At 67.9% G+C, this 20,931-nt stretch overlaps 2 protein-coding genes across 2 annotated transcripts; one reads left to right on the top strand and one right to left on the bottom strand.

Annotated features, from left to right (window-relative positions):
• Positions 1 to 4,034: 4,034 nt before the first annotated feature.
• On the bottom strand, positions 4,035 to 15,001 carry LOC311189137 (zinc finger protein 783-like; the record flags this gene model as incomplete). The annotated part of the gene is made up of 6 exons (XM_084260717.1): positions 4,035 to 6,780; positions 8,739 to 8,849; positions 9,732 to 9,845; positions 13,165 to 13,291; positions 14,415 to 14,813; positions 14,978 to 15,001. 6 exons carry the CDS (start codon positions 14,999 to 15,001, stop codon positions 5,861 to 5,863), a joined length of 1,695 nt encoding a protein of 564 aa, XP_084116843.1. The 3' UTR covers positions 4,035 to 5,860.
• Positions 15,002 to 15,634: 633 nt separating this feature from the next.
• LOC311189293 (tigger transposable element-derived protein 3-like) lies at positions 15,635 to 18,354 on the top strand (the record flags this gene model as incomplete). The annotated part of the gene is made up of 3 exons (XM_084260926.1): positions 15,635 to 15,668; positions 16,062 to 16,181; positions 16,309 to 18,354. The coding sequence occupies 3 exons, from the start codon at positions 15,635 to 15,637 to the stop codon at positions 18,162 to 18,164; spliced, it is 2,010 nt and encodes a 669-aa protein (XP_084117052.1). The 3' UTR covers positions 18,165 to 18,354.
• Positions 18,355 to 20,931: the final 2,577 nt, after the last annotated feature.

Consider the following 20,931-nt stretch of genomic DNA (forward strand, 5'->3'; position numbering starts at 1 on the left):
GCGGCGGGGCGGCGGCGGCGGCGGCGGCGGCGGCGGGGCGGGGGCGCGGCGGGGCGGCGCGGCGGGGCGGGGCGGCGGCCCGGCCCGGCCCGGCCCGGCCCGACCGGGGCGGGGAGGGGAGAGGGAAGGGGGGGGGGGAGAGGCGGGGGAAGGGGAGGGGAGAGGGGGGGGCAGCGGGCGGCGAGAGGCCGAGGGCAGCTCCGGGTCCCGGCTCCGCCGCTCCGCGCTGGGCGCTCCGGCCCCGCCGCTGCCCCGCCGAGCCGGCAGGGGGCGGGCGGGCCGCCGCCGCCGCCGCGCGGGCCGCGCCGGGGGCCGCGCCGGGCGGGGCGGAGCGGGGCCCCCGCCGCCGGCGCAGCGCCCCCTACCGCACCGACGGCATCACCGCGCCCCGTCGGGGCCGCCTCGCCCCCCCCCCCCACCCCTCCCCACCGCCGGCACCGGCCCCGCCGCGGGTGGGGGGGTGGGTTGAGAAGGGGGGGACGCGGATGGGGACCGGTGGCTGCGCCCCGGGACCGGGCCCACGGGGCTCCCGCGCGGGCGGGGCCGGAGAGGACCCCGGGCGGGGCGGTGGGGGCCGGGGAAGGGTTGACGGGGGGGGCACGGGGGGTCTCTGCGGGGACCTGGGGGGGCTGGAGAGCGACCGGCGGCACCGGGGCGGCCCCGGGAGGAACGGGATCGACAGGGAGGACGGGGGGAGGCTGAGCCCGGCGCGGGGGCTGCGGGGCCCGCGGAGCCGCCGAGGGAGCGGGGCCGCGGGGCGGCTGCGAGGGGCCCGGGACGCGCCGGGGGCGGGGGGCGCCGGGGGGGACCGGAGGAGCCCCCCGGGGCGGGGGGCTGGCGGGGGCAGCCCCCCCTCCGCCCGCTCCGTCGGGCGCCGCCATGGCGGGGGCGGGGCTGGCGCGGGCGCCCCCTGGCGGCCGCCAGCGGCCCCCGCGGCCTCGCGCCCCGCGGGCCCGTGAAATGGCGGCTGGAGGCGGCGTCGCCAGGGAAACGGCCCCTTCGCCCCCCAGCCCCGCCCCGGGACGGGCCGCGACCCTCCGCTCCCCCTGCCCCGTCCCCCCCTCTCTCGGCCCATCCGCTCCCATTGCGGGGGCGCCGCCCCCGCTGTCGCCCACGCCCCCCCTATCGCACCCCCCCCCCGCCCATGCCCACCCCAGCACCCCCCATCCACCCCCATCAGCCCCCATCCCACCCCAGCAACCCCCATCAGCCCCATCACCCCCTATCCCACCCCATCACCCCCCTATGACACCCCATCACCCCCCTATCCCCCCCCATCCGCCCCCATCCCACCCCATCACCCCCCATCCCCCCATCACCCCCCTATGACACCCCATCACCCCCTTATCCCACCCCATCACCCCCTTATCACACCCCATCACCCCCCTACCCCCCCCATCCCCCCATGACACCCCATCCGCCCCCATCCCCCTCCATCCCCCCCATCCGCCCCTATCCCACCCCATCACCCCCCACCCCATCCTGCCCACCCCACCTACCCCCCCATCCCCACCCATCCCCCTCATCACCCGCTCCCACCTTGTCCTGCCCCTCCCCCCCCCAGCCCCGTGTCCCTCTGTCCGCACGCGCTGGCGTGTCCGTCCCTCCCGCTCCCCACCCACGGGCGGGGAACCCCCCGGGACGGGCCAGGGCCGCGTCCTGTCCCCGCCGCCCCCCGCGCCGGGGGCACAACACCCACCCACCCCCCCACCCCCCCCCCCCACCCCAGGGAGCAGCCACAGCAGGGCCCGGGCTGGGGACAGGCCCCTCCGGGGCTGCCCCAGGGACCCCCGGCCGTGGGGACACCGCGATGGGGAAGGTCTCTGTCCCGGGGCTCGATGTTCTGGGGGGACTGGGGGGAACTGGGCTGGGGCAGCTCCTGGGCTGGAGACAGAGTCACGTCTGTGGCACCCTCACCCCTCACTGGGGGGATCCCCACGGCCGCCACGGCGGGGGGGGGTCGGGATGAGGCCCCTGGTGCTGCGCTGCTGAGCTCTGTGCTGCTGGCTGCGCCGTACAGGTGTGTACACAGCACACGTATGGGGCGCGTGGGGACACACGTCTGCAGCCATGATGTCCCGTGTGCCATGCGGGGACACACGTGTGCAGCCATGACATCCCGTGTGCAGCCATGACGTCCCGTGTGCCATGCGGGGACACACGTCTGCAGCCATGATGTCCCATGTGCCATGTGGGGAGACACGTGTGCAGCCATGACATCCCGTGTGGGGACACACATGTGCAGCCATGACATCCCGTGTGCCGAGCGTGCAGGGACACATGCGTGCAGCCATGACATCCCGTGTGCCATGTGAGGACACACGTGTGCAGCCATGACATCCCATGTGCCAAGTGTGCAGGGACACACGTGTGCAGCCATGACACCCCGTGTGCCATGTGGGGACACACGTGTGCAGCCATGACATCCCGTGTGGGGACACACGTGTGCAGCCATGACATCCCGTGTGCCATGCGGGGACACACGTGTGCAGCCATGACATCCCGTGTGCAGCCATGACATCCCGTGTGCTGAGCGTGTGGGGACACACGTGTGCAGCCATGACATCCCATGTGCCATGTGGGGACACACGTGTGCAGCCATGACGTCCCATGTGGGGACACACGTGTGCAGCCATGACATCCCATGTGCCATGCAGGGACACACGTGTGCAGCCATGACATCCCAGGTGCCGAGCATGTGAGGACACACATGTGCAGCCATGACAGCTCATGTGCCGAGCGTGCAGGGACACACATGTGCAGCCATGACATCCCGTGTGCCATGTGGGGACACACGTGTGCAGCCATGACATCCTGTGTGCCATGCGGGGACACACGTATGCAGCCATGACGTCACGTGTGAGGACACACGTGTGCAGCCATGACGTCCCGTGTGCCATGTGAGGACACACGTGTGCAGCCATGACGTCCCGTGTGTCACGTGAGGACACACACGTGCAGCCATGACATCCCGTGTGCCGCAGCCGCCCCGTGCTCAGGCTGCAGGGCCCATCCGGCACGGTGCTGTTCCCTGCTCAGCCTGCTTCCCTCCTCCTCCTCCTCCTCCTCCCCCTCCCCAGCACCTCTCCTTGCGCACCCCTCCCTGCACGGGGCCTCCCCAGCCCGGCTGGTGACCCCCAAGCCCATGGGGGGAGGTGGAATTCGCTGGGGGCTGGCTGAGGACCCCCAGCACCCTCCCAGCCTGGGGCTGGGACCCTCCCCCATGGCCTCACCCTGGCACCTCGTCAGCGCGCTGGGGGCTCCGGGGGCTCCCCCAGCTGCAGCGTGGGCAGGGCTGGGCGAGGGGAGCTGAGGGGAGCAGCCCCCCAGCCCTGAGCGCTGCACTGCCCCAGCCCCCCAGCACCACCTGAGCCCCCAGCACTGCCCACAGCTCCCTGCAGAGGGGAGCAGGAGCCAGGCAGGGGCCCTGCACCCGCTCCAGGATGGGGACTGGAGGGGAACGGGAGGGGAAGGGGGAAGAAATGGGAGGGGAAGGGGGAAGAAATGGGAGGGGAAGGGGGAAGAAATGGGAGGGGAAGGGGGAAGAAATGGGAGGGGAAGGGGGAAGAAATGGGAGGGGAAGGGGGAAGAAATGGGAGGGGAAGGGGGAAGAAATGGGAGGGGAAGGGGGAAGAAATGGGAGGGGAAGGGGGAAGAAATGGGAGGGGAAGGGGGAAGAAATGGGAGCTGCCCCCAGCCAGCACTGGGGACACATCTGGGGCTGCCGGGGCACCAGGCTGCAGAGCCGGGGGGGGTGGGCACAGGGGCAAGAGGGAGCTGAGGTTTGGATGCAGAGATCGGGGTGCCCCCCAAGCAGGGGGGGCTGGGGCTGTGCCAGCCTCCCCTCTGCCAACACCCCAGGAGGGAGGAGACCCCCCCACCCCCCAAACATGTCCCCAGGGCCAGGCAGTGGGGAGGCCAAGGGGGGGGGACACACATGGGGAAGGGCCGGAGCCTCCCGGGACACCGTGGGGCACCCGCTGCCCCCCTGAGCCCCCCAGGATGAGACACAACAGGGCTCTGGCCTTGGGGCCTGGCCGGAACAGTTTATTGGCAGCCCTGGTACAGAGAGCGTGGGGAGGATGAGGGGGAGGCTGTGGCCAGGAGCAGCCCGGCCGCGGCCTGCCCAGGCCCCACCCGCTGCACCAGGCCAGCGGCGGGAGGCGAGGCCGCGGTGATGGCGGCCGGACCCTGGGCCTCACACGAGAGCCGGTCCCTGCTGCTGCTGGGGGCCTGTGCCCGCTGTGCCCTGTGGCTGTGGCACAGGGACCCCCACCTGAACCCCCAGTTCATTCTCAGCCGCAGTGGGAGCAGAGGAAAAGCCCTTCACCAACCCCCAAGCAGCACAGGCCCCGCAGCCAGACCCGCCGCCCCAGATGCTCAGCACGGCCAGCAAAGAGACCAGAGTGGAGCTTGTTGGCTTCACGTGGTTCATCCTTCCCAAAAATTACCTGGAAAAGGCTCATAAATAACAGCCAGGGGCTGGGTAAGGGCTACAGGCGTCCCCCTGCCGCGCTCGGCCGAGACGCAGAGCAAGGGGGCTGCTCTCACTCAGCCCACACACAGGCTTGGGGGTGGAAACACACTGTATTGACAGACTTCTACAAAAGTTATTACAAAACACGATCACGAACCAGCAGCTGACGATACACAGCGGAAGAGACAACCACTTACAGCCACCTCAGGAACGACACTTGATTAATTAAGCTCCGAGAAATCAACTGCTATTTACACAGAGACGTCTGGGAAACCTCTGGTCAGTTATCATCTCGTATGTTTTTTAAGTGTTTTAGATTCAACTGTGAAATATAGTGTCACACGTTTCCTTGTAGTATAATAATAATAATTAATAATAATAATAATTAATAATAATAATAATATAATAACCTACTTCTAGAGTAACTAAAAACCAAACAGCTCTTTACAGGGGTTAGGAGAAGTTGCCTTCACTCGTCTGACTTACCTGAGTGTGAGACCAAACCCAGTTAAAAAACCGTAAGAAAACTGCCTTCACCACCAGGAGTCTGTGTGCTGGACCAGCGGCCCCGTTCCCTCCGCCCGAGGGAAACCACAGCCCAACTGGTGCCAGTAACGTCCTTGGGAAGCCCCGGAGACACGTCCTCCTTGAGGTGTGTTACCCTCCACGCGCTGCCCTTCCCGACTCCTCCTGCTCCCAATGCCCTCAAGCCCTTTTCTCCTGCTTGTCCTCTCCTCCTGCACCTACTTTTTCCTGACTTCAACCTCTGCTGCTCTCTCCTCTCTGCCTCAAATCCCGCGTCGTGCCCCTAAAACCACCATCGCTTCGCCTCTCTTCCCTTCATCCCAACCTGGCGCTGCCGCCCGAGGCGCGGCAACGCAGCGGGAGCGGGTTGATGGGGGCCTGGGAAGGGCACCTTCCCTCCCTCTCTCCCTCCCTCTCTCCCTCTTCCAGCCTTGGCAGGGGGGAAACGAGGGGAAGTAAGAAAGCGAAAGCTCGTCACTCCCGAATATGCACAAAGAAAGGTGGGGAGACACCTGCTAAATAGGGACCCCAGAGACTGGCTCGCTCAGCACCCCAGAGAGTCGCTCGCTCCGGGTTCTTCTCTCACAGGCAACAATCCAAACCTGCGTAGGGAACAACTAGTCTGAGCCCTACACCGCCATGGAAGTCCCACGGGAGCGCCGGCGGGGTCGAAGAGGCGCCTCTCGGCTGTCTGATCCATGAGTCTGTAAGAGGGATTTCCTTTTGGGATGCTTGGACAAAGCGGGCTTGGCAGCGGGGCCAGGCGGACGCACTGAGAGGCACAACCCCACCTCCCCGTTACCTGCCAGCCCGGTGGCGCAACCAGGAGCCCGTCGGCCCCGGCCTGGGGCCGCGGCGCTACTGCTTAGTTTCTTTTTTCACGCAGAAGTGGCTGGTTTGGGTGGCCGACTCCAGGTTGTGCTGGGAATCCTCCCCGGGCCGGGGGTTCCTGGAGTGGATTTTCTGGTGGCAGTTGAGAGACTCTTTGTAGCGGAAGTGCTTCCCGCAGACGGGGCACTGGTAGGGGGTCTCGCCGGTGTGGACCCGCCAGTGTTTGAGGAGGTGGTCCCGCCGGATGAAGCTCTTCCCGCACTCGGTGCACTGGTAGGGCCTCTCCCCGGTGTGGATGCGCTGGTGGCGGATGGCTTTGGAGAGGTCCCGGAAGTCCTTCCCACAGTAGGTGCAGGTCAGCGGCCCGTCGCCCTTCCCCGTGTGCAGCTTCTGGTGCAGGATGAGGCTGACCTCCAGGCTGAAGCTCTCCTTGCACTGGGAGCAGGTGTAGGGCCGCTCCACCATGTTGTTGACCTGGTGCCTCACCAAGCCGTACTTGAAGGCTGCGCCCTTCTCCCCCTCGGGGCGCTTGGCGGGTCTGGAGCGGGAAGGGCCCTGGGCTTTGGGAGAACCCGCTTTGGCTTTCTGCCTGAAGGCTTCTCCGTGCTCCAGGGACGTGCGGGCTTCCTCGCCGGCGTGAGCTTTCTGGTGGGTGGCGAAGAGCTGCTTGTCCAGGAAGCTCTCCCCACACTCGCAGCAGATGTACGGCCCCTCCACCCCAGGCACCTCCTCGGGAAGGTCCTTCCTGGCCAGCTCCCTCCCACGGCGAGCGGAGCGGCTCAGCCCGTTGCCCGTCGCGGTTCTCTGCTGCGGGGTGGATCTGCCACGGCTCTTCCCACTCGGCTTTACCTCTTCCTCTGGGCTGGAGAAAACCTCTTCCCACTTGCCCGAGAGCGAGCTGGGAAGCTCGAGGCTTTTGGGACCTTCCTCATCGCACTGCTGTTCATCTGGCAGAGCAGAGACAGTCATGTCATTCCTCTGGGAGCAGAGCCGCCGCCTCAGCTGGACCGCAGCGCTCTCAAGGCAGAGCTGGTCTCTGCTTTGCCCCCTCCAAAGTCAGCTCCTGGCTGTGTGTCCTGCCCAGGAGCTACCTGAGCTGTGGTAGAACACAACTCCAGAGTATCCTGACTGGGAAGGGTGGGATCCTGCTGGTTGGGAAAGACCTTTCAGACCATCGAGTCCAACTGCTCGCCCGGAGCCCCGTCCCCGAGCAGCGTGTCTGTGGGGCTCTGACCCCCCAGGGATGGGGACTCCCCCAGCCCCAGCAGCCTGTGCCAGGGACTGACACCCCTCTGGGGAAGCCCTTTGCCCCCATCTCCAGCCCAAACCTCCCCACACACAACTCGAGGCCGTTTCCTCTGGTCCTGGAGCTCGTCCTGTGGCAGAAGAGCCCGACCCCCCGGCTGCCCCCTCCTCCCAGGGAGCTGCAGAGAGCCAGCAGGTCTCCCCTCAGCCTCCTCCTCTCCAGCCCCAGCCCCGGGGCCCTCAGCTGCTCCCGGCAGCCTCGAGCTCCAGCCCCTTCCCTGCTCCATCCCCCTTCCCCAGTCCCTCCCCATCCTCCTTGTGGTGAGGGGCCCAAACCTGACCCCAGCACTTGAGGGGGGGGGTCTCCACAGTGCCCAGGCCTGGGGACGCTCCCCGCCCCAGTCCTGCCAGCCACACCACTGCCGACACCAGCCAGGATGCCACTGGCCACCTCAGCCCCCCCAGGCACAGCACCAGCTCACCCAGCCGGCCACAGCCCAACACCCCAGGGCCTTTTCCAGCTCTGCAGCCCCTCTGCCCCCAGCCCGCGGCGCTGCCGGGCTCGGTGTGAGCCCAGGGCAGGGCCCAGCCCTGAGCCACGCTGAAGCTCAGGCGGTGGCTCTGCCCCATCTCCTCGGGCTGCCCGGGTCCCTCTGCAGACCCTTCCTGCCCTGGGGCAGCTCAGCGCTCCCGCCCGACTCCGTGTCGCCTCCGGACTCACTGCGGGCGCCCTCGATCCCCTTGTCCAGATGGTTTGGCAAAGCCTCCTTGGGAAAGCTCAGACAGAACAACGGTGAGATCTCCATGTGGAGCTACACAAGGGGACAGAGCGGGCTCCTGGGGTGGTGGTGAAGCAGAGCAGGTCCACAGGAACACACAGCACGGGATAAAGGCCCAAAACACAACCAAGGGAAAGAGACTAAAACCTCTACAACCTCTTTTCCTTCTGGGCTTGTCCAGTGCCTGGGGCTGGGGGATCAGGCGTGGGGCAAAGGGTAATGCAACCACCAAGGACCCTGCTGCCAAAGGGAGGAGGAAGAGAGCCCGGAGGACCAAGGGATGAAGAGCCTCAGGAGGAGGCAAAGCTGTGCCCAACACTTGCCCACCCAGAGCATCCTGCTCAGCACTCCGCACGACAGGGCTCCTCCTCTGCTCGTCCTCTCCCTGTGTGCAGTGGGACAGGAGGCTGCTCTCTGCCTCCAGCTGAAACTCTGGGAAAGCATCAGCCAGAACAGTTCAGCTGTTTCCAAGGATGAGCCCAGGAAGCCAAGGGCAGGGCCCAGCAAGGAGCTCTCGTGTCCCCGTGCCCGGGAGCCGGGACACAGAGCGCTGGGGCGCCGACAAGGACGTGGGACGCGCTGCACCACGAGACGCCACACGCTCCACTGACAGAAAACCAGGAGAAATGGCACTTCATCAATCCATGGAGAAGAGTTTTCAGCCCTTTAAGGCCATCAAAGCTTGCTCACTCTCCACCTCAGGGCTGGCCACACGCGACCTCACCGGAGAGGCGATCCACACCCCGCAGCCAGCCGGCTGCCTCAGCTGAGCCCTGAGCCGAGCCCAGCACAGCCCACAGGGAAGGCAGGATCCCCAGCAAGCACCAAAAAGCCCAAGCCTGCTTCTACACCCCCCCCAAAACTCTTTGCTTCAGACTCACACGTACTAGGGACCTCCATGCCCTCCTCTTCCTCGGAGCCCTCATGGCTTTCAGCCAGGGTCTCTTCGTATTTGCTCCACGAGCTGTCATCAGGACCAGGAAAGGAAAACTCTGTGCATGGCAGAGAGAACAACAGGAGTTTTAGGTTCCTGGCTGCTTCCCTGAGGATTTCAGGAGAGACCCAACCAGGAAAGAGAAGGACCTGGGGGTGTTGGGGGCCTGGGACTGCCCAGGAGCCAGCAGTGTGCCCGGGGGGCCAGGAAGGCCAAGGGCATCCTGGCTTGTGTCAGAGCCAGCGTGGCCACAGGGCCAGGGCAGGGCTTGTGCCCCTGGGCTGGGCACTGGGGAGGCTGCAGCTGGAGTGCTGGGTCCAGCTGTGGGCCCCTGACTCCCAGCAGGAGCTGGAGGTCCTGGAGCGTGTCCAGAGAAGGGCAACCAGGCTGGGGAAGGGGCTGGAGAGCAGCAAAGCTTGCGAGGAGCGGCTGAGGGAGCTGGGGGTGCTGAGCCTGGAGCAGAGGAGGCTGAGGGGAGCCCTTCTCCCCCCTGCCCTGCCCTGCCCTGCCCTGGCAGGAGGGTGCAGAGAGGTGGGCGATGGTCTCTGCAGCCAGGGGCCAGGAGCTGGGAGGAGGGGCAATGGGCTCAAGCTGCCCCAGGGCAGGGTCAGCTCAGCTGGGAGGGCAAAGTTCTTCCCTGGCAGAGCTGTGGGGCTGTGGCACAGGCTGCCCAGGGAGGGGCTGAGTCCCCAGCCCTGGGGGTGTTTAAAAACAGGGTTGATGAGGTGCTCAGGGATCTGGGTCAGCACAGGACAGGGACAGTTGGACTCGATGGGCTCAAAGCTCTTTTCCAACCTGGTGTTTCTGTGACTCTCTGAAGGCAAAGCCAGCCCTGTACCCAAGTGCAGAGCTGCCAAAACTCAGCAGCAGGGGCGAGTGGAGGAGCTGCATGTGTCTGTCCTCCCCAGCAGCACAGAGCCCTGGGGCCCTTGTGTCTCACCCGTGCTGGGGTCTGTAGGGGTCTCTCCTCCCTCAGAGTCCTCCGGATCCTCCGCGTTGGGATCCTCTCCTTGCTCGATGCGTGAGAGGAGGTCAGGCTTGGAGATGGCAGCATCTGCACGTAAAATGAAGAGGGTGAGAAGGGTCCCTCCACCCTCAGGGCAGGCTCTCCAAAGCTGCACCCACCGACCTTCCTTTGCTGCTGCTGAAAAGAGAAGCTCAAGAAGATGCTGCCCCCCCCCTCCACCCCCCCTCCCCACCCCACCCCACGTGCACCGCTCACCTTGCCTGGGCCCTGGGAACAGGAGCGGGCTGCAGGAGCCCACCCTGCTCAGGTGAGGAGCACCTCCCAGCCTGCAGCCTTGAGGAGGAGGAGGAGGAGAACAAGAAAACGCAGCTGTGCTTACCTCCAGGCTTCTTCTCCTCCCTGCTAAGGTCCGCGGATCCATTACAATGGGGACTTCAGCTCGGGGACAGCGCCAGCGCTGCCGGCAGCGGCAGCAGGGAAGTGCCCTCCCCACGCTGTTCCCTCCAGCCCAGGACTGCTCCGGCCTACTCGTCCCGACTCACAGGCTGCTTGCAGATTTTGGTGGGGGAAAGGGGGGGGGGGTAGAAAAAATCACAATCCCTCCTAGGGTGGAGAGAGGAGAACTCCTATTCCCACAGGAGAGGGAGCTCGGGGGTGCCGGTTCCCAGCCGCTGCTGCGGGGGAGCCGTTTGCCCCCAGCGCCAGGGCTGGAGCCCTACAGCTCCTCACTCCACAGAAACCTTCTGGTGGAGGCAGGGTTTTCCTAAGCTCCAGGCTCAGATCCACAGATCCCCTTCAGCGGGACTCTCAGGGTCCCGCTGCTTCTCTACAGTAGGATGCAGGATTGGGCTTTGAACAGGAGAAAGGGGGGGGGGGGGGGGGCAGTGTTTATCCTTCAGCGACTTCCCTTGGGCACAGGGATTGCAGAACACCCCTGTCCAAAAAAAGGGAAGAAAAGGGGGAAAAATAAAGGAAGGGGGGAAAAAATAAAGGAAGGGGGGAGAAATAAAGGAAGGGGGGGGGGAAATAAAGGAAGGGGGGGGGGAAATAAAGGAAGGGGGGGGGAAATAAAGGAAGGGGGGGAAAATAAAGGAAGGGGGGAAAATAAAGGAAGGGGGGAAAATAAAGGAAGGGGGAAAAAATAAAGGAAGGGGGAAAAATAAAGGAAGGGGGGGAAATAAAGGAAGGGGGGGAAAAATAAAGGAAGGGGGGGAAAAATAAAGGAAGGGGGGAAAAAATAAAGGAAGGGGGGAAAAAATAAAGGAAGGGGGGGAAAAAATAAAGGAAGGGGGAAAAAATAAAGGAAGGGGGGAAAAAATAAAGGAAGGGGGGGAAATAAAGGAAGGGGGGGAAAAATAAAGAAGGGGGGGAAATAAAGGAAGGGGGGGGGAAATAAAGAAGGGGGGAAATAAAGGAAGGGGGGGAAAAATAAAGGAAGGGGGGGAAAAATAAAGGAAGGGGGGGAAAAATAAAGGAAGGGGGGGAAAAATAAAGGAAGGGGGGGAAAAATAAAGGAAGGGGGGGAAAAATAAAGGAAGGGGGGGAAAAATAAAGGAAGGGGGGGAAAAATAAAGGAAGGGGGAAAAAATAAAGGAAGGGGGGAAAATAAAGGAAGGGGGGAAAATAAAGGAAGGGGGGAAAATAAAGGAAGGGGGGAAAATAAAGGAAGGGGGAAAAAATAAAGGAAGGGGGGAAAAATAAAGGAAGGGGGGGAAATAAAGGAAGGGGGGGAAATAAAGGAAGGGGGGGAAATAAAGGAAGGGGGGGAAATAAAGGAAGGGGGGGAAATAAAGGAAGGGGGGAAAATAAAGGAAGGGGGGAAAATAAAGGAAGGGGGGAAAAATAAAGGAAGGGGGGGAAATAAAGGAAGGGGGGAAATAAAGGAAGGGGGGGAAATAAAGGAAGGGGGGGAAATAAAGGAAGGGGGGGAAATAAAGGAAGGGGGGGAAATAAAGGAAGGGGGGGAAATAAAGGAAGGGGGGGAAATAAAGGAAGGGGGGGGAATAAAGGAAGGGGGGGGAATAAAGGAAGGGGGGGAAATAAAGGAAGGGGGGGAAAAAAAGGAAGGGGGGGGAAAAGGGGGAAAAATAAGGGGGGGTAAAGGGGGAAAAATAGGGGGGGTAAAGGGGGAAAAATAGGGGGGGTAAAGGGGGAAAAATAGGGGGGGTAAAGGGGGAAAAATAGGGGGGGTAAAGGGGGAAAAATAGGGGGGGTAAAGGGGGAAAAATAGGGGGGGTAAAGGGGGAAAAATAGGGGGGGTAAAGGGGGAAAAATAGGGGGGGTAAAGGGGGAAAAATAAGGGGGGGGTAAAGGGGGAAAAATAAGGGGGGGTAAAGGGGGAAAAATAAGGGGGGAAAAAGGGGGAAAAGTAAGGGGGGAAAAAGGGGGAAAAGGGGGGAAAAAGGGGGAAAAGTAAAGGGGGGAAAAAGGGGGAAAATAAAGGAAGGGGGAAAATAAGGGGGAAAAATTAATGGAAGTGGAGTAAAGGGGGAAAAATTAAAGGAAGGAGGAAAAAAAGGCAGAAAATTAAAGGAAGGGGGAAAAAAAGGCAGAAAAATTAAAGGAAGGGGGAAAAAAAGAGGGAAAAAATAAGGGCTGAAAGGCTGGGATCACCCAGGTGTACAGCAGGGGGTGGGTGAGCCTCCCACCCGCTGCGCTGCGCGGGGATGTCCAGCCCAGGTCAGGCCGTGGGTGCTTCCCAGAGGGAACTCCCACAGCTGGGACTGGAAGGAACGAGCTGAGCACGTTCCTTTAGCCCTGAGGGTGCTGCCCTGAGCTGCTGGAGGGGGAAGCAGGAGGCAGAACCTGCCTTCACCTGCCGCTTCTCCCCAGCTCGACCCCTGGTAACTCGGGAGCCGCTCCGGCCGGAGCTGGCACAGGGACCCTTCCTGGGGCTGAGGTGGGGGTCAGGCACAGCACCCAGGCAGCTGACAAACTCCCTCTCCTCCCTCCAGAAAGGCTCCACAGCTGGAAGGACAGAAAGGGCTGGAAGGAAGCTCCGAGGCAGGGCACCCCTCTGCTGCCGGCGACCGTCCTAAGCGGGGAGCGGGCTGAGGCACCCAGCGCAGTGGATCTGTGGACCTTTCCATGGCAGAGAAACTCCCCTCCAATCCCCGCCCCCCCAAACTTCTTTCCTCAGCTGGAGGGATCCTCTGGCTTCCCCTCCTCCTCTCACCACTCCCTCAGCTCCCACCGGCCACGCAGGGGCTGCGGAGACGCGGCGGCGCCGCTCGCCACATCCGGCTGCCGCGACACTAACCTGGGGCAGGGAAAGGGTGGGGTGGGGTGGGGGACATGGGATGGGACTCAAGGAATCAGCAGGGCTGCTGGTGAGGGGGGGGCTGGAGGCACCCCCAGCCCTGCCCGGCGCCGGGGCGGCTCGGGGCAAACCCCAGCTTGTCTTTACCCAGCGAGACGACGGCCTCGTAGTTGCCCTTCATGATGTGGCGGTACAGCTCCTTCTGCCACTCGCTCAAGCTCTTCCACTCCTCCTCAGAGAAGTTGAAGGAAGCGTCGTTGAAGGCCACAGGGACCTGCAGGGGGAAGAAGAGCCACCTGCTCAGTGGCTGTGCCTCTGCCAGGAAACACTCCCAGGGAGGTTTCCCCATTCGAACCGCTGGGATCAGGACGGGCTGGGGGATGAGCTGCTGGAGAGGAGCTCTGGGGAGAAGGACCTGGGGGTGCTGGTGGGGGACAGGGTGGCCATGAGCCAGCAGAGTGTCCTGGGGCTGAGAGAGACAATGGGATCCTGGGGGCATCAGGAGGAGTGTGGGCAGCAGGTGACAGGAGGGGATCCTCCCCCTCTGCTCTGCCCTGCTCAGGCCCCACCTGGAGTGTTGTGTCCAGGGCTGGGCTCCCTGGGATCAACCAGCCAGGGATCTCCTGGAGAGAGTCCAGAGGAGGGACAGAGATGCTGAAGGGCCTGGAGCATCTCCCCTGGGAGGAAAGGCTGAGGGAGCTGGGGCTGTTCAGCCTGGAGAGAAGAGCCTGAGAGGGGATCTGATCACTGGTTCTCAAGAGCTGAAGGGTGGGAGCCAGGGGGCCATGGGCAGCCTCTGCTCAGTGTCTTTGGGGACAGGACAAGGGGCGATGGGCTCAAGTTGGAGCCCAGGGAGTTCCCCCCAATGTGGGGAAGAACTTCTTGCTGGTGAGGGTGAGGGAGCCCTGGGACAGGCTGCCCAGGGGGTGTGGAGTCTCCTTGTCTGGAGAGATTCCAGCGCCTGTCCTGGGGACCCTGCTTGGGCAGGGGGTTGGACCCGATGAGCTCTCGAGGTCTCTTCCAACCCCTGTGATTCTCTGAACCCCTCGAGCGCAGCGCGGGGTGGCCCCCTCACCCCGTGCCCAGCTTGGGCAGCCTCCCCACCCCGTGAGGGACACGCTGGGGTTGTCCCTCCCCACCTGCCTGCGCCCCGTCCCCGCACAGGATGCTCACAGCACGGGTGACATCTCATGCACGGCGCCCGACACGGATGGTTCCCCATCAGAAGAGGAACTGAGGCCACGTTACCAACCCCTCTGCACACGGGGGGGGGCTGAGCCACACCAACCCTGTGCCCCCAGCCCCACTAAGGAGCCCCCCAGCCCCCGGCAGAGCCCATCCCTGGAGACACAGCTCGCTGAGGGCAGGGAAACTGAGGCCGGGAGGGATCCCGCTACCTTGGGGACGTCGCCCTTCGCCCCCGGGGGCAGGCGCAGGATCCAGAAGTTCCTGTTCTTGAGCAGGTTCTCCATGTTCTCCAGGCGGCGCTGGAGCTGCCCGTACTCCTGGATCAGGGTGCCCAGCGCCGTCCACTTGCTCTCCAGCTGGTTGCCGAACTCCACCGCCGTCCTCTCGCAGCCGATCAGCTTGGTCTCCGCCATCCTCATCCTGCCCTCCAGGTTCATCAGCTGGGCGGCCTGGGCGTCCACCTTCCTGTCCACGGCCTGGATCTCGGTCACCAGCGTCAGGGAGATCTCGGCGGCCGGGAGCTCGGGCTCCCCGCCGGGGCCCTGCTCGGGGCCGGGCAGGGGCTGCTCCAGGGCCAGCTCCTGGGGCTCCATGTCCCACACCAGGTCCTGGAGGGGAGGGGAGAGGAGAGGGGGGGGCACAGGCAGCTCCGTGGGCTCAGGGTGAAGGATGGAGCCGGGAGCGGGCCGGGCCCCGCCGCTCCCCATCCCCCGGCCGGGCCGCGCCGGGCCGGGCAGGAGGAGGAGGAGGAGGAGGAGGGGGCGGCGCTTACCTGCGCGGGGGCCCAGTCGGCCATGGCCCTGCGGGGCGCGGCGGGGGGCGGCGGGGGGCGGCGGGGGGCGGCGGAGCGGGGGGCGGCGGCGCGGGCCCGGCGCCTCCTCAGCAGCGGCGGGGCAGAGCGGCCATGCCGAGAGCGCGGCGGACGCTGGGAGCGGCGGCGGGGGCTGCCGGGGCGACACCTACCGGCGGGGCGGACCCCGGCGGGGCGGGGCTACACGGCCGCTGCGACACCCCCCATCCCTCTCTCTCCGCCCCTCCCTCCCTTCCCCCGGCGCCGCGTTGATTGGGCGCCGCCTCGACCAATCAGCACTGAGCCCGCTGGAGGCGGACCAATAGTTGGGCGGAGAGGAGGCGGGGCGGGGCGGCGCGCGCGCTCCCGCCACCGGCAGCGGGGCCGCGCGGGGCGGGGGCAGCACCGGGGCCGCGCCGGGCCCGGCCTGACACCCCCCCCACCCCCCCCAGCCCCGAACGGCGCCCGGCGCGGGCCCGGCAGCGGCACCGGCCGCTCCCCGGGTGGCTGCCGGGTCCCCGCTCGCCGTGAGCCCGGCGCGGCGCGTCCTTCGGCCGCCGCCGTCCCACCGGCAGCTGCGGCCGCGCCGGGAGCAGCCGCCGCCGCCGCCGCGTCTCCCCGAGGACCGGGGCCGCTGCCATGAAGGGGGACCGCGAGCGCCCCGCCGCCCCGGGTGAGACACCGCCCGGTACCGGCCGCCGCGCTGCCGGGCACGGCCTGGCCGGCGCTGAGACGGAGGGTGGCGGGAGCGAGCGGCGGCGGGGCGGCTCCGCGGGCACGGGGGGGGCTGTCGGGGTGCCCGTGGCCCCGGGGGAGGGACCACGGGCTGGGACCCATCGCAGCCGGGAAGCATCACTGGCGGCATCACCGGCGGCATCACCGGCAGCATCACCGGCGGTGTCACCAACGGTGTCACTGGCAGCATCACCGGCAGCATCACCGTTGGCATCACCGGTGGCCTCAATGGTGGTGTCACCGGCAGCATCACCGGCAGCATCACCGGTGGTGTCACCGGCAGCATCACCGGTGGCCTCACCGGCCGTCCCTGCTCTTGTCTCCGTGACAGGTCCCACCGTCACCAAACCCGACATCCTGGCCGAGGTGGAGCGAGGGGAGGCGGCCGCGGGGGGCTACGGGGAGCACCGGGTCCCCCGGCCGCGGGCGACACCCGCCGGCCCCTCCCAGGGTGAGCGGGATGCGGGGCGGGGGGGGGACACGGGACGGGTGGGACCGGCCCCGGGGCTCCGGCGGGGACCGGAGGGCAGCGTCCCGCCGCCGAGGGGCCGCTCCCCGACGCGCTCCTGTGTCCGCAGGGGACTGGCCGGGGAAGGAGGTGAAGAGCGAGGAGGGGGCGTCCCCGCCGCCCGGTTCCCCCCGCTGCCGCCGCGCCGCTGACCCCCCCACCCCGCTGCGGGGACGGGGCTGCAGCTACTGCGGCGCCGCCGAGCCGGAGCCCCATCCCGCTGCCGGTAGCGGGGGGTTCCCCCCGGCCCCGGCCCCCTCGGACAGCCGCCGCTGCCGGCCGGGAGAACCGGCCCCCGAGTGCGCCGAGTGCGGCCGCGGCTCCGGCCACAGACCGGACCTGGTGCGGCACCGGCTGGCGCACGGCGGGCACCGGGCACCCCACGCCTGCGGCTGCTGCGGGACGGGCCCCCCCGAGCCCCTGAGGCTGGGGGCTGCGGGCAGCCCCTGCCACCCCGCTCCCTGCGCCGGCCGCTGCCCGGCACCGGACGTGGGGACGGCGGCGGCACCGCGGAAGGAGCGGAAGGAGCTGTCGCTGCCGGAGAAGGTGCGTGTGCTGGAGATGCTGGAGGGCCCCAAGGTGTCCCAGAGCGAGCTGGCCAAGCGCTTCGGGGTGTCTCAGCCCCAGATCTGCCGCATCATCAAGAACAAGGAGCGGATCCTGGGCGAGTGGCAGCGCCGCGGCCACCCCGAGCGCAAGCGCCGGCGGGAGGCCAAGGACGCGGCGCTGGAGGCCGCGCTGCTGCGCTGGGTGGAGGGTGCCAAAGCCGCCCACCTGCCCGGCAGCCACCCGCTGCTCCAGCTCAAGGCCCGGCACCTCGCCCAGGCGCTGGGCCGGCCCGAGACGGAGCCCGGCGGCGGCTGGCTGGCTCGTCTCGGGGCGCGCCGCGGCCCGGCCTTCCCGGAGCCGCTGGCGGAGCAGGGTGATGCCGAGCAGCCGGCGGCCGAGCGCTGGGCCGGCGCGGTGCTGCCCGGGCTGCTGCGCTCCTACGCGCCCTGCGAGGTCTTCGCCTGCGGAGAGACCCCCGTCCCCTTCCCCGGCGGCGGCCCCGGTGAGGGCGAGAGCGGCGGCGGCGGCGGCGAGCGGCTGACCCTCCTGCTCTGCGTCAACGCCGACGGCTCGGAGAAGGCCCCGCTGTGGGTGGTGGGGGAGAGCCCCCAGCCCCGCTGCCTGCGCGGGGTCAACCTGGCGCAGATGCCCTGGCGCTACCGCGGCGGCGGCGGCGGCGGCGTGACGGCCGCTCTCTTTGCCGAGTGGCTGCGGGAGTTCAACGAGGGGATGCGGCAGCGGGGGAAGAGCGTGGTGCTGCTCCTGGCCAAGCAGCAGGCGCACCCCTACCTCCAGCTCTCCAACGTCAGGATGGTCTTTATCCCACCGGCCACCGCCCTGGCCCAGCCCCTGGACCGCGGCATCGCCGGTGACCTCCGGGGTCACTACCGGCGCCGGTTGCTGCGGCGGCTGCCGGCGGAGCTCGGCGCGGGGCAGCCGACCCTCCTGGATGCCCTGCACGTGCTGGCACAGGCCTGGGGCGATGTGAGCCCAGGGCTCATCTCTGGCTGCTTCCGTGCCGCCGGCTTCAGCCCCGACGCCGGCGCCGAGGGCCCCGCGCTCGCCCCGGCGCCCGGCGTGCTCAGCCAGGAGCACCGCGCGCCCATGGATGGGGAGCTGGAGCATGATGGGGACCCGGCGGATGGGGAGGTGGATGGGGACAGGGGGACAGTGGATGGTGGGGACGGGGGAGAGCCGGTGGCGGTGCAGCCCTGCCCCTCGGAGCGGGAGGTCTGGGGGAGCCTGGCCACGCTGCGGCGGTACCTGGAGTGCCGGGCCACCTCCCCAGAGCCCTTCCGAGCCTTCTACCAGCTGGAGGATGCGGTGCAGGGGATGGCAGCCAGCGGCCTGGCCGGGGACACCCTGACCAAGCACTGAGCGGGGCGCCCAGGACCTGCCCGAACCCGCTGGCACCCACCGTGGGCACCGGTGGGCACCGGGGGCCGGCACCGGGCTCGGGCTGGGCGCCGCGGTGCCGCTCGGGGGCAAAGGGGGTGCCGAGGGGGCAGCTCTGGGCGTGGGGGGCTGTGGACCCACCGCGCGCTCCGGGTGGGATCCCTCGGGCAGCGCTGGGGACAGGGACCTGCTCCGGGTCCTTCTGGAGCCGCCCCGGCACCGGGGGGGGGGTTATTGCCCTGAGTGGGGTGGTTGTGCTTGGTGGGGGCCATGGGGGGGGGCTGGGGGGGGCTGGGGTGGGGGCTCCTTCCCGTGGGGGTCTCTGGGGGGCACCAGAGGTTTGCCACAGGCATCATTAAAGGCAGAGTTCAGCTGAGCGCCACGCGGGTTGGAGTGTTTTGGGGTCCCAGGCAGCCCCCCCGAGCTGGATTGAGCCCCCATGTCCCCCCCCCGGGGCTGCAGGGAGCAGAGGGGTCACCCCAAACCTCCCCTCCCCCTCCCTCACCCTGGCTTGGGGGTCACAACAACCCCCCCCAACACCCCTACCCGGTGGCAATGTGGCCCCTCCTGTGCCACACCGGGGTCCCCAAGGTGGGATGGGGCACAGGGATGGACCCCCCCGTGTGCCAACCCCCCCTCCCAGGGGTGCGGGGGGCACCCAGAGCCCTGCCAGAGTCATTCGGGGTGCAGGGTGCTCCCTGGGGTGCCCAGGGCTGGCTGCACCCGTGGTGGGTGCAGGGGGTGCCCCTGGGGGTGCCCATCACGGCCATGGGGTGAAAGCCCCCCCCCCCAATTGCCGGATGCACTGGGGGTTCCCTGGGGGGTGCAGGGGGGGCTGGGGGCACCCGTGGGGCAGGCAGGGCAGGGTGCTCTGGGGGTTCCCTGGGGGGGTGCAGGGGGTGCCGGGGGCACCCGTGGGGCAGGCAGGGCAGGGTGCTCTGGGGGTTCCCTGGGGAGTGCAGGGGGTGCGGGGGGCACCCGTGGGGCAGGCAGGGCAGGGTGCTCTGGGGGTGCCATTCGCCAGGGATGGGGAGCACTGGGGATGCCCCCCCAAGGGGTGTGGGAGCTGTGAGCACAGGGGGGGGTGCAGGGGTCATGGGAGGGTGCACGGGAGGTGCGGGGGACACACGGGGGGTGCAGGGGACACACGGGGAGTGCAGGGGGCACATGGGGGGTGCGGGGGGCATGGGAGGGTGCAGGGGGCACACGGGGGGTGCAGAGGTCACGGGGGGGTGCAGGGGGCACGGGAGGGTGCATGGGTGCAGGGGACACTCGGGGGGTGCAGAGGTCACGGGAGGGTGCAGGGGGCACGGGGGGGTTCTGGGGACACACGGGGGGTGCAGGGGGCATGGGGGAGTTCTGGGGACACGGGGGGTGCAAAGGACACACGGGGGGTGCAGGGGGCACGGAGTGGGGGGGGTTAAAGGACACACAGGGTTGCAGAGGTCATGGGGGGGTGATGGGGGGTACAGGGGGCACGGGGGGGGGGGGTCCGGGGACACACGAGGGGTTCTGGGGACACACGGGGGGTGCAGGGGGCATGCGGGGGGGTGCAGAGGATTCGCGAGGGGTGCTGATGGCACGGGGGGGGTTCCGGGAGCGTGGGGGGGTTCCGGGGACACATGGGGAGTGCAGGGGTCATGGGAGGGTGCAGGGGGCACGGGTGGTTTCTGGGGACACTCGGGGGGGTGCAGGGGACACACGGGGGGTGCAGAGGATTCGCGGGGGGTGCAGGGGGCACGGAGTGGGGGTTGTTAAAGGACCCACGGGGTTGCAGAGGTCATGGGGGGGCGAGAGGGGGTACAGGGGGCATGGGAGGGGGTTCCGAGGACACAAGGGGGGTGCAGGGGGCATACGGGGGGCGGGGTCCGGGGACACACGGGTGGGGGTGCAGAGGGCACACGGGGGGGATTCCGGGGGCGCAGAGTGGGGGGGGTGTTAAAGGACCCGCGGGGTTGCAGAGGTCACGGGGGGGCGAGAGGGGGTACAGGGGGCACGGGGGGGGTTCCGAGGACACAAGGGGGGTGCAGGGGGCATACGGGGGGGGGGGTCCGGGGACACACGGGGGGGTTCCGGGGGCACGGAGTGGGGGGGGATTAAAGGACCCGCGGGGTTGCAGAGGTCACGGGGGGGGGGTGCCGGGGGGGGGGTGTGCAGGGGGCGGGTCGCGCAGGGAAGCGCCCGCCGGGGCCACTCCAATCACGGGGGGGGGGGGGGCGACACGAGCCCGGGTGCTGCGGGGGGGGGGCGGGGGGTGATGCGGGGGAGGGCGGTGCGCGTGCCAGGCCCGCAGCGCGCGGGGGCTGCGCCTCCTCCCCCCTCCCCCCCCCCCCCTCCCCTCCCACACCCCCCCCCCCCCCCCGCAGCGCGTGCGGCGGCGGCGGCGGCGGCGCCGCCAGGGGGCGGGCGCGGGCCGGGCGCGCGCGCGCGGGGGGCGCTCGGCGGCGGAGGAAATGCAGGCGAGTTCCGCCGAGGCGGGAGCCATTACCCGCCGCCCGAGCCGGACCTGAGCCCCCCCCCCCCCCCCGGCCCCCCCCCCACACACACAGTCCCGGCCCCGCCGCCGCCGCCGCCGGAGCCGCCGCCGCCGCTTCCCCCCCCCCTCCCCTCCCTCCCTCCTTCCCCTTCCCCCCCCCCCGCCCATCACACGCCCGTCCCGGCACAGGTAGGCGCCGCCGCCCTGCCCCGGGGGGTGTGGAGGGAGGGAGGGAGCGGGGAGGGGGGGTGGGCAAAGGGCCCGACGGGCCGG

This window comes from Gallinula chloropus (assembly GCF_964237585.1).
Source record: "Gallinula chloropus genome assembly, chromosome: 2".
Lineage (NCBI taxonomy): Eukaryota > Metazoa > Chordata > Aves > Gruiformes > Rallidae > Gallinula > Gallinula chloropus.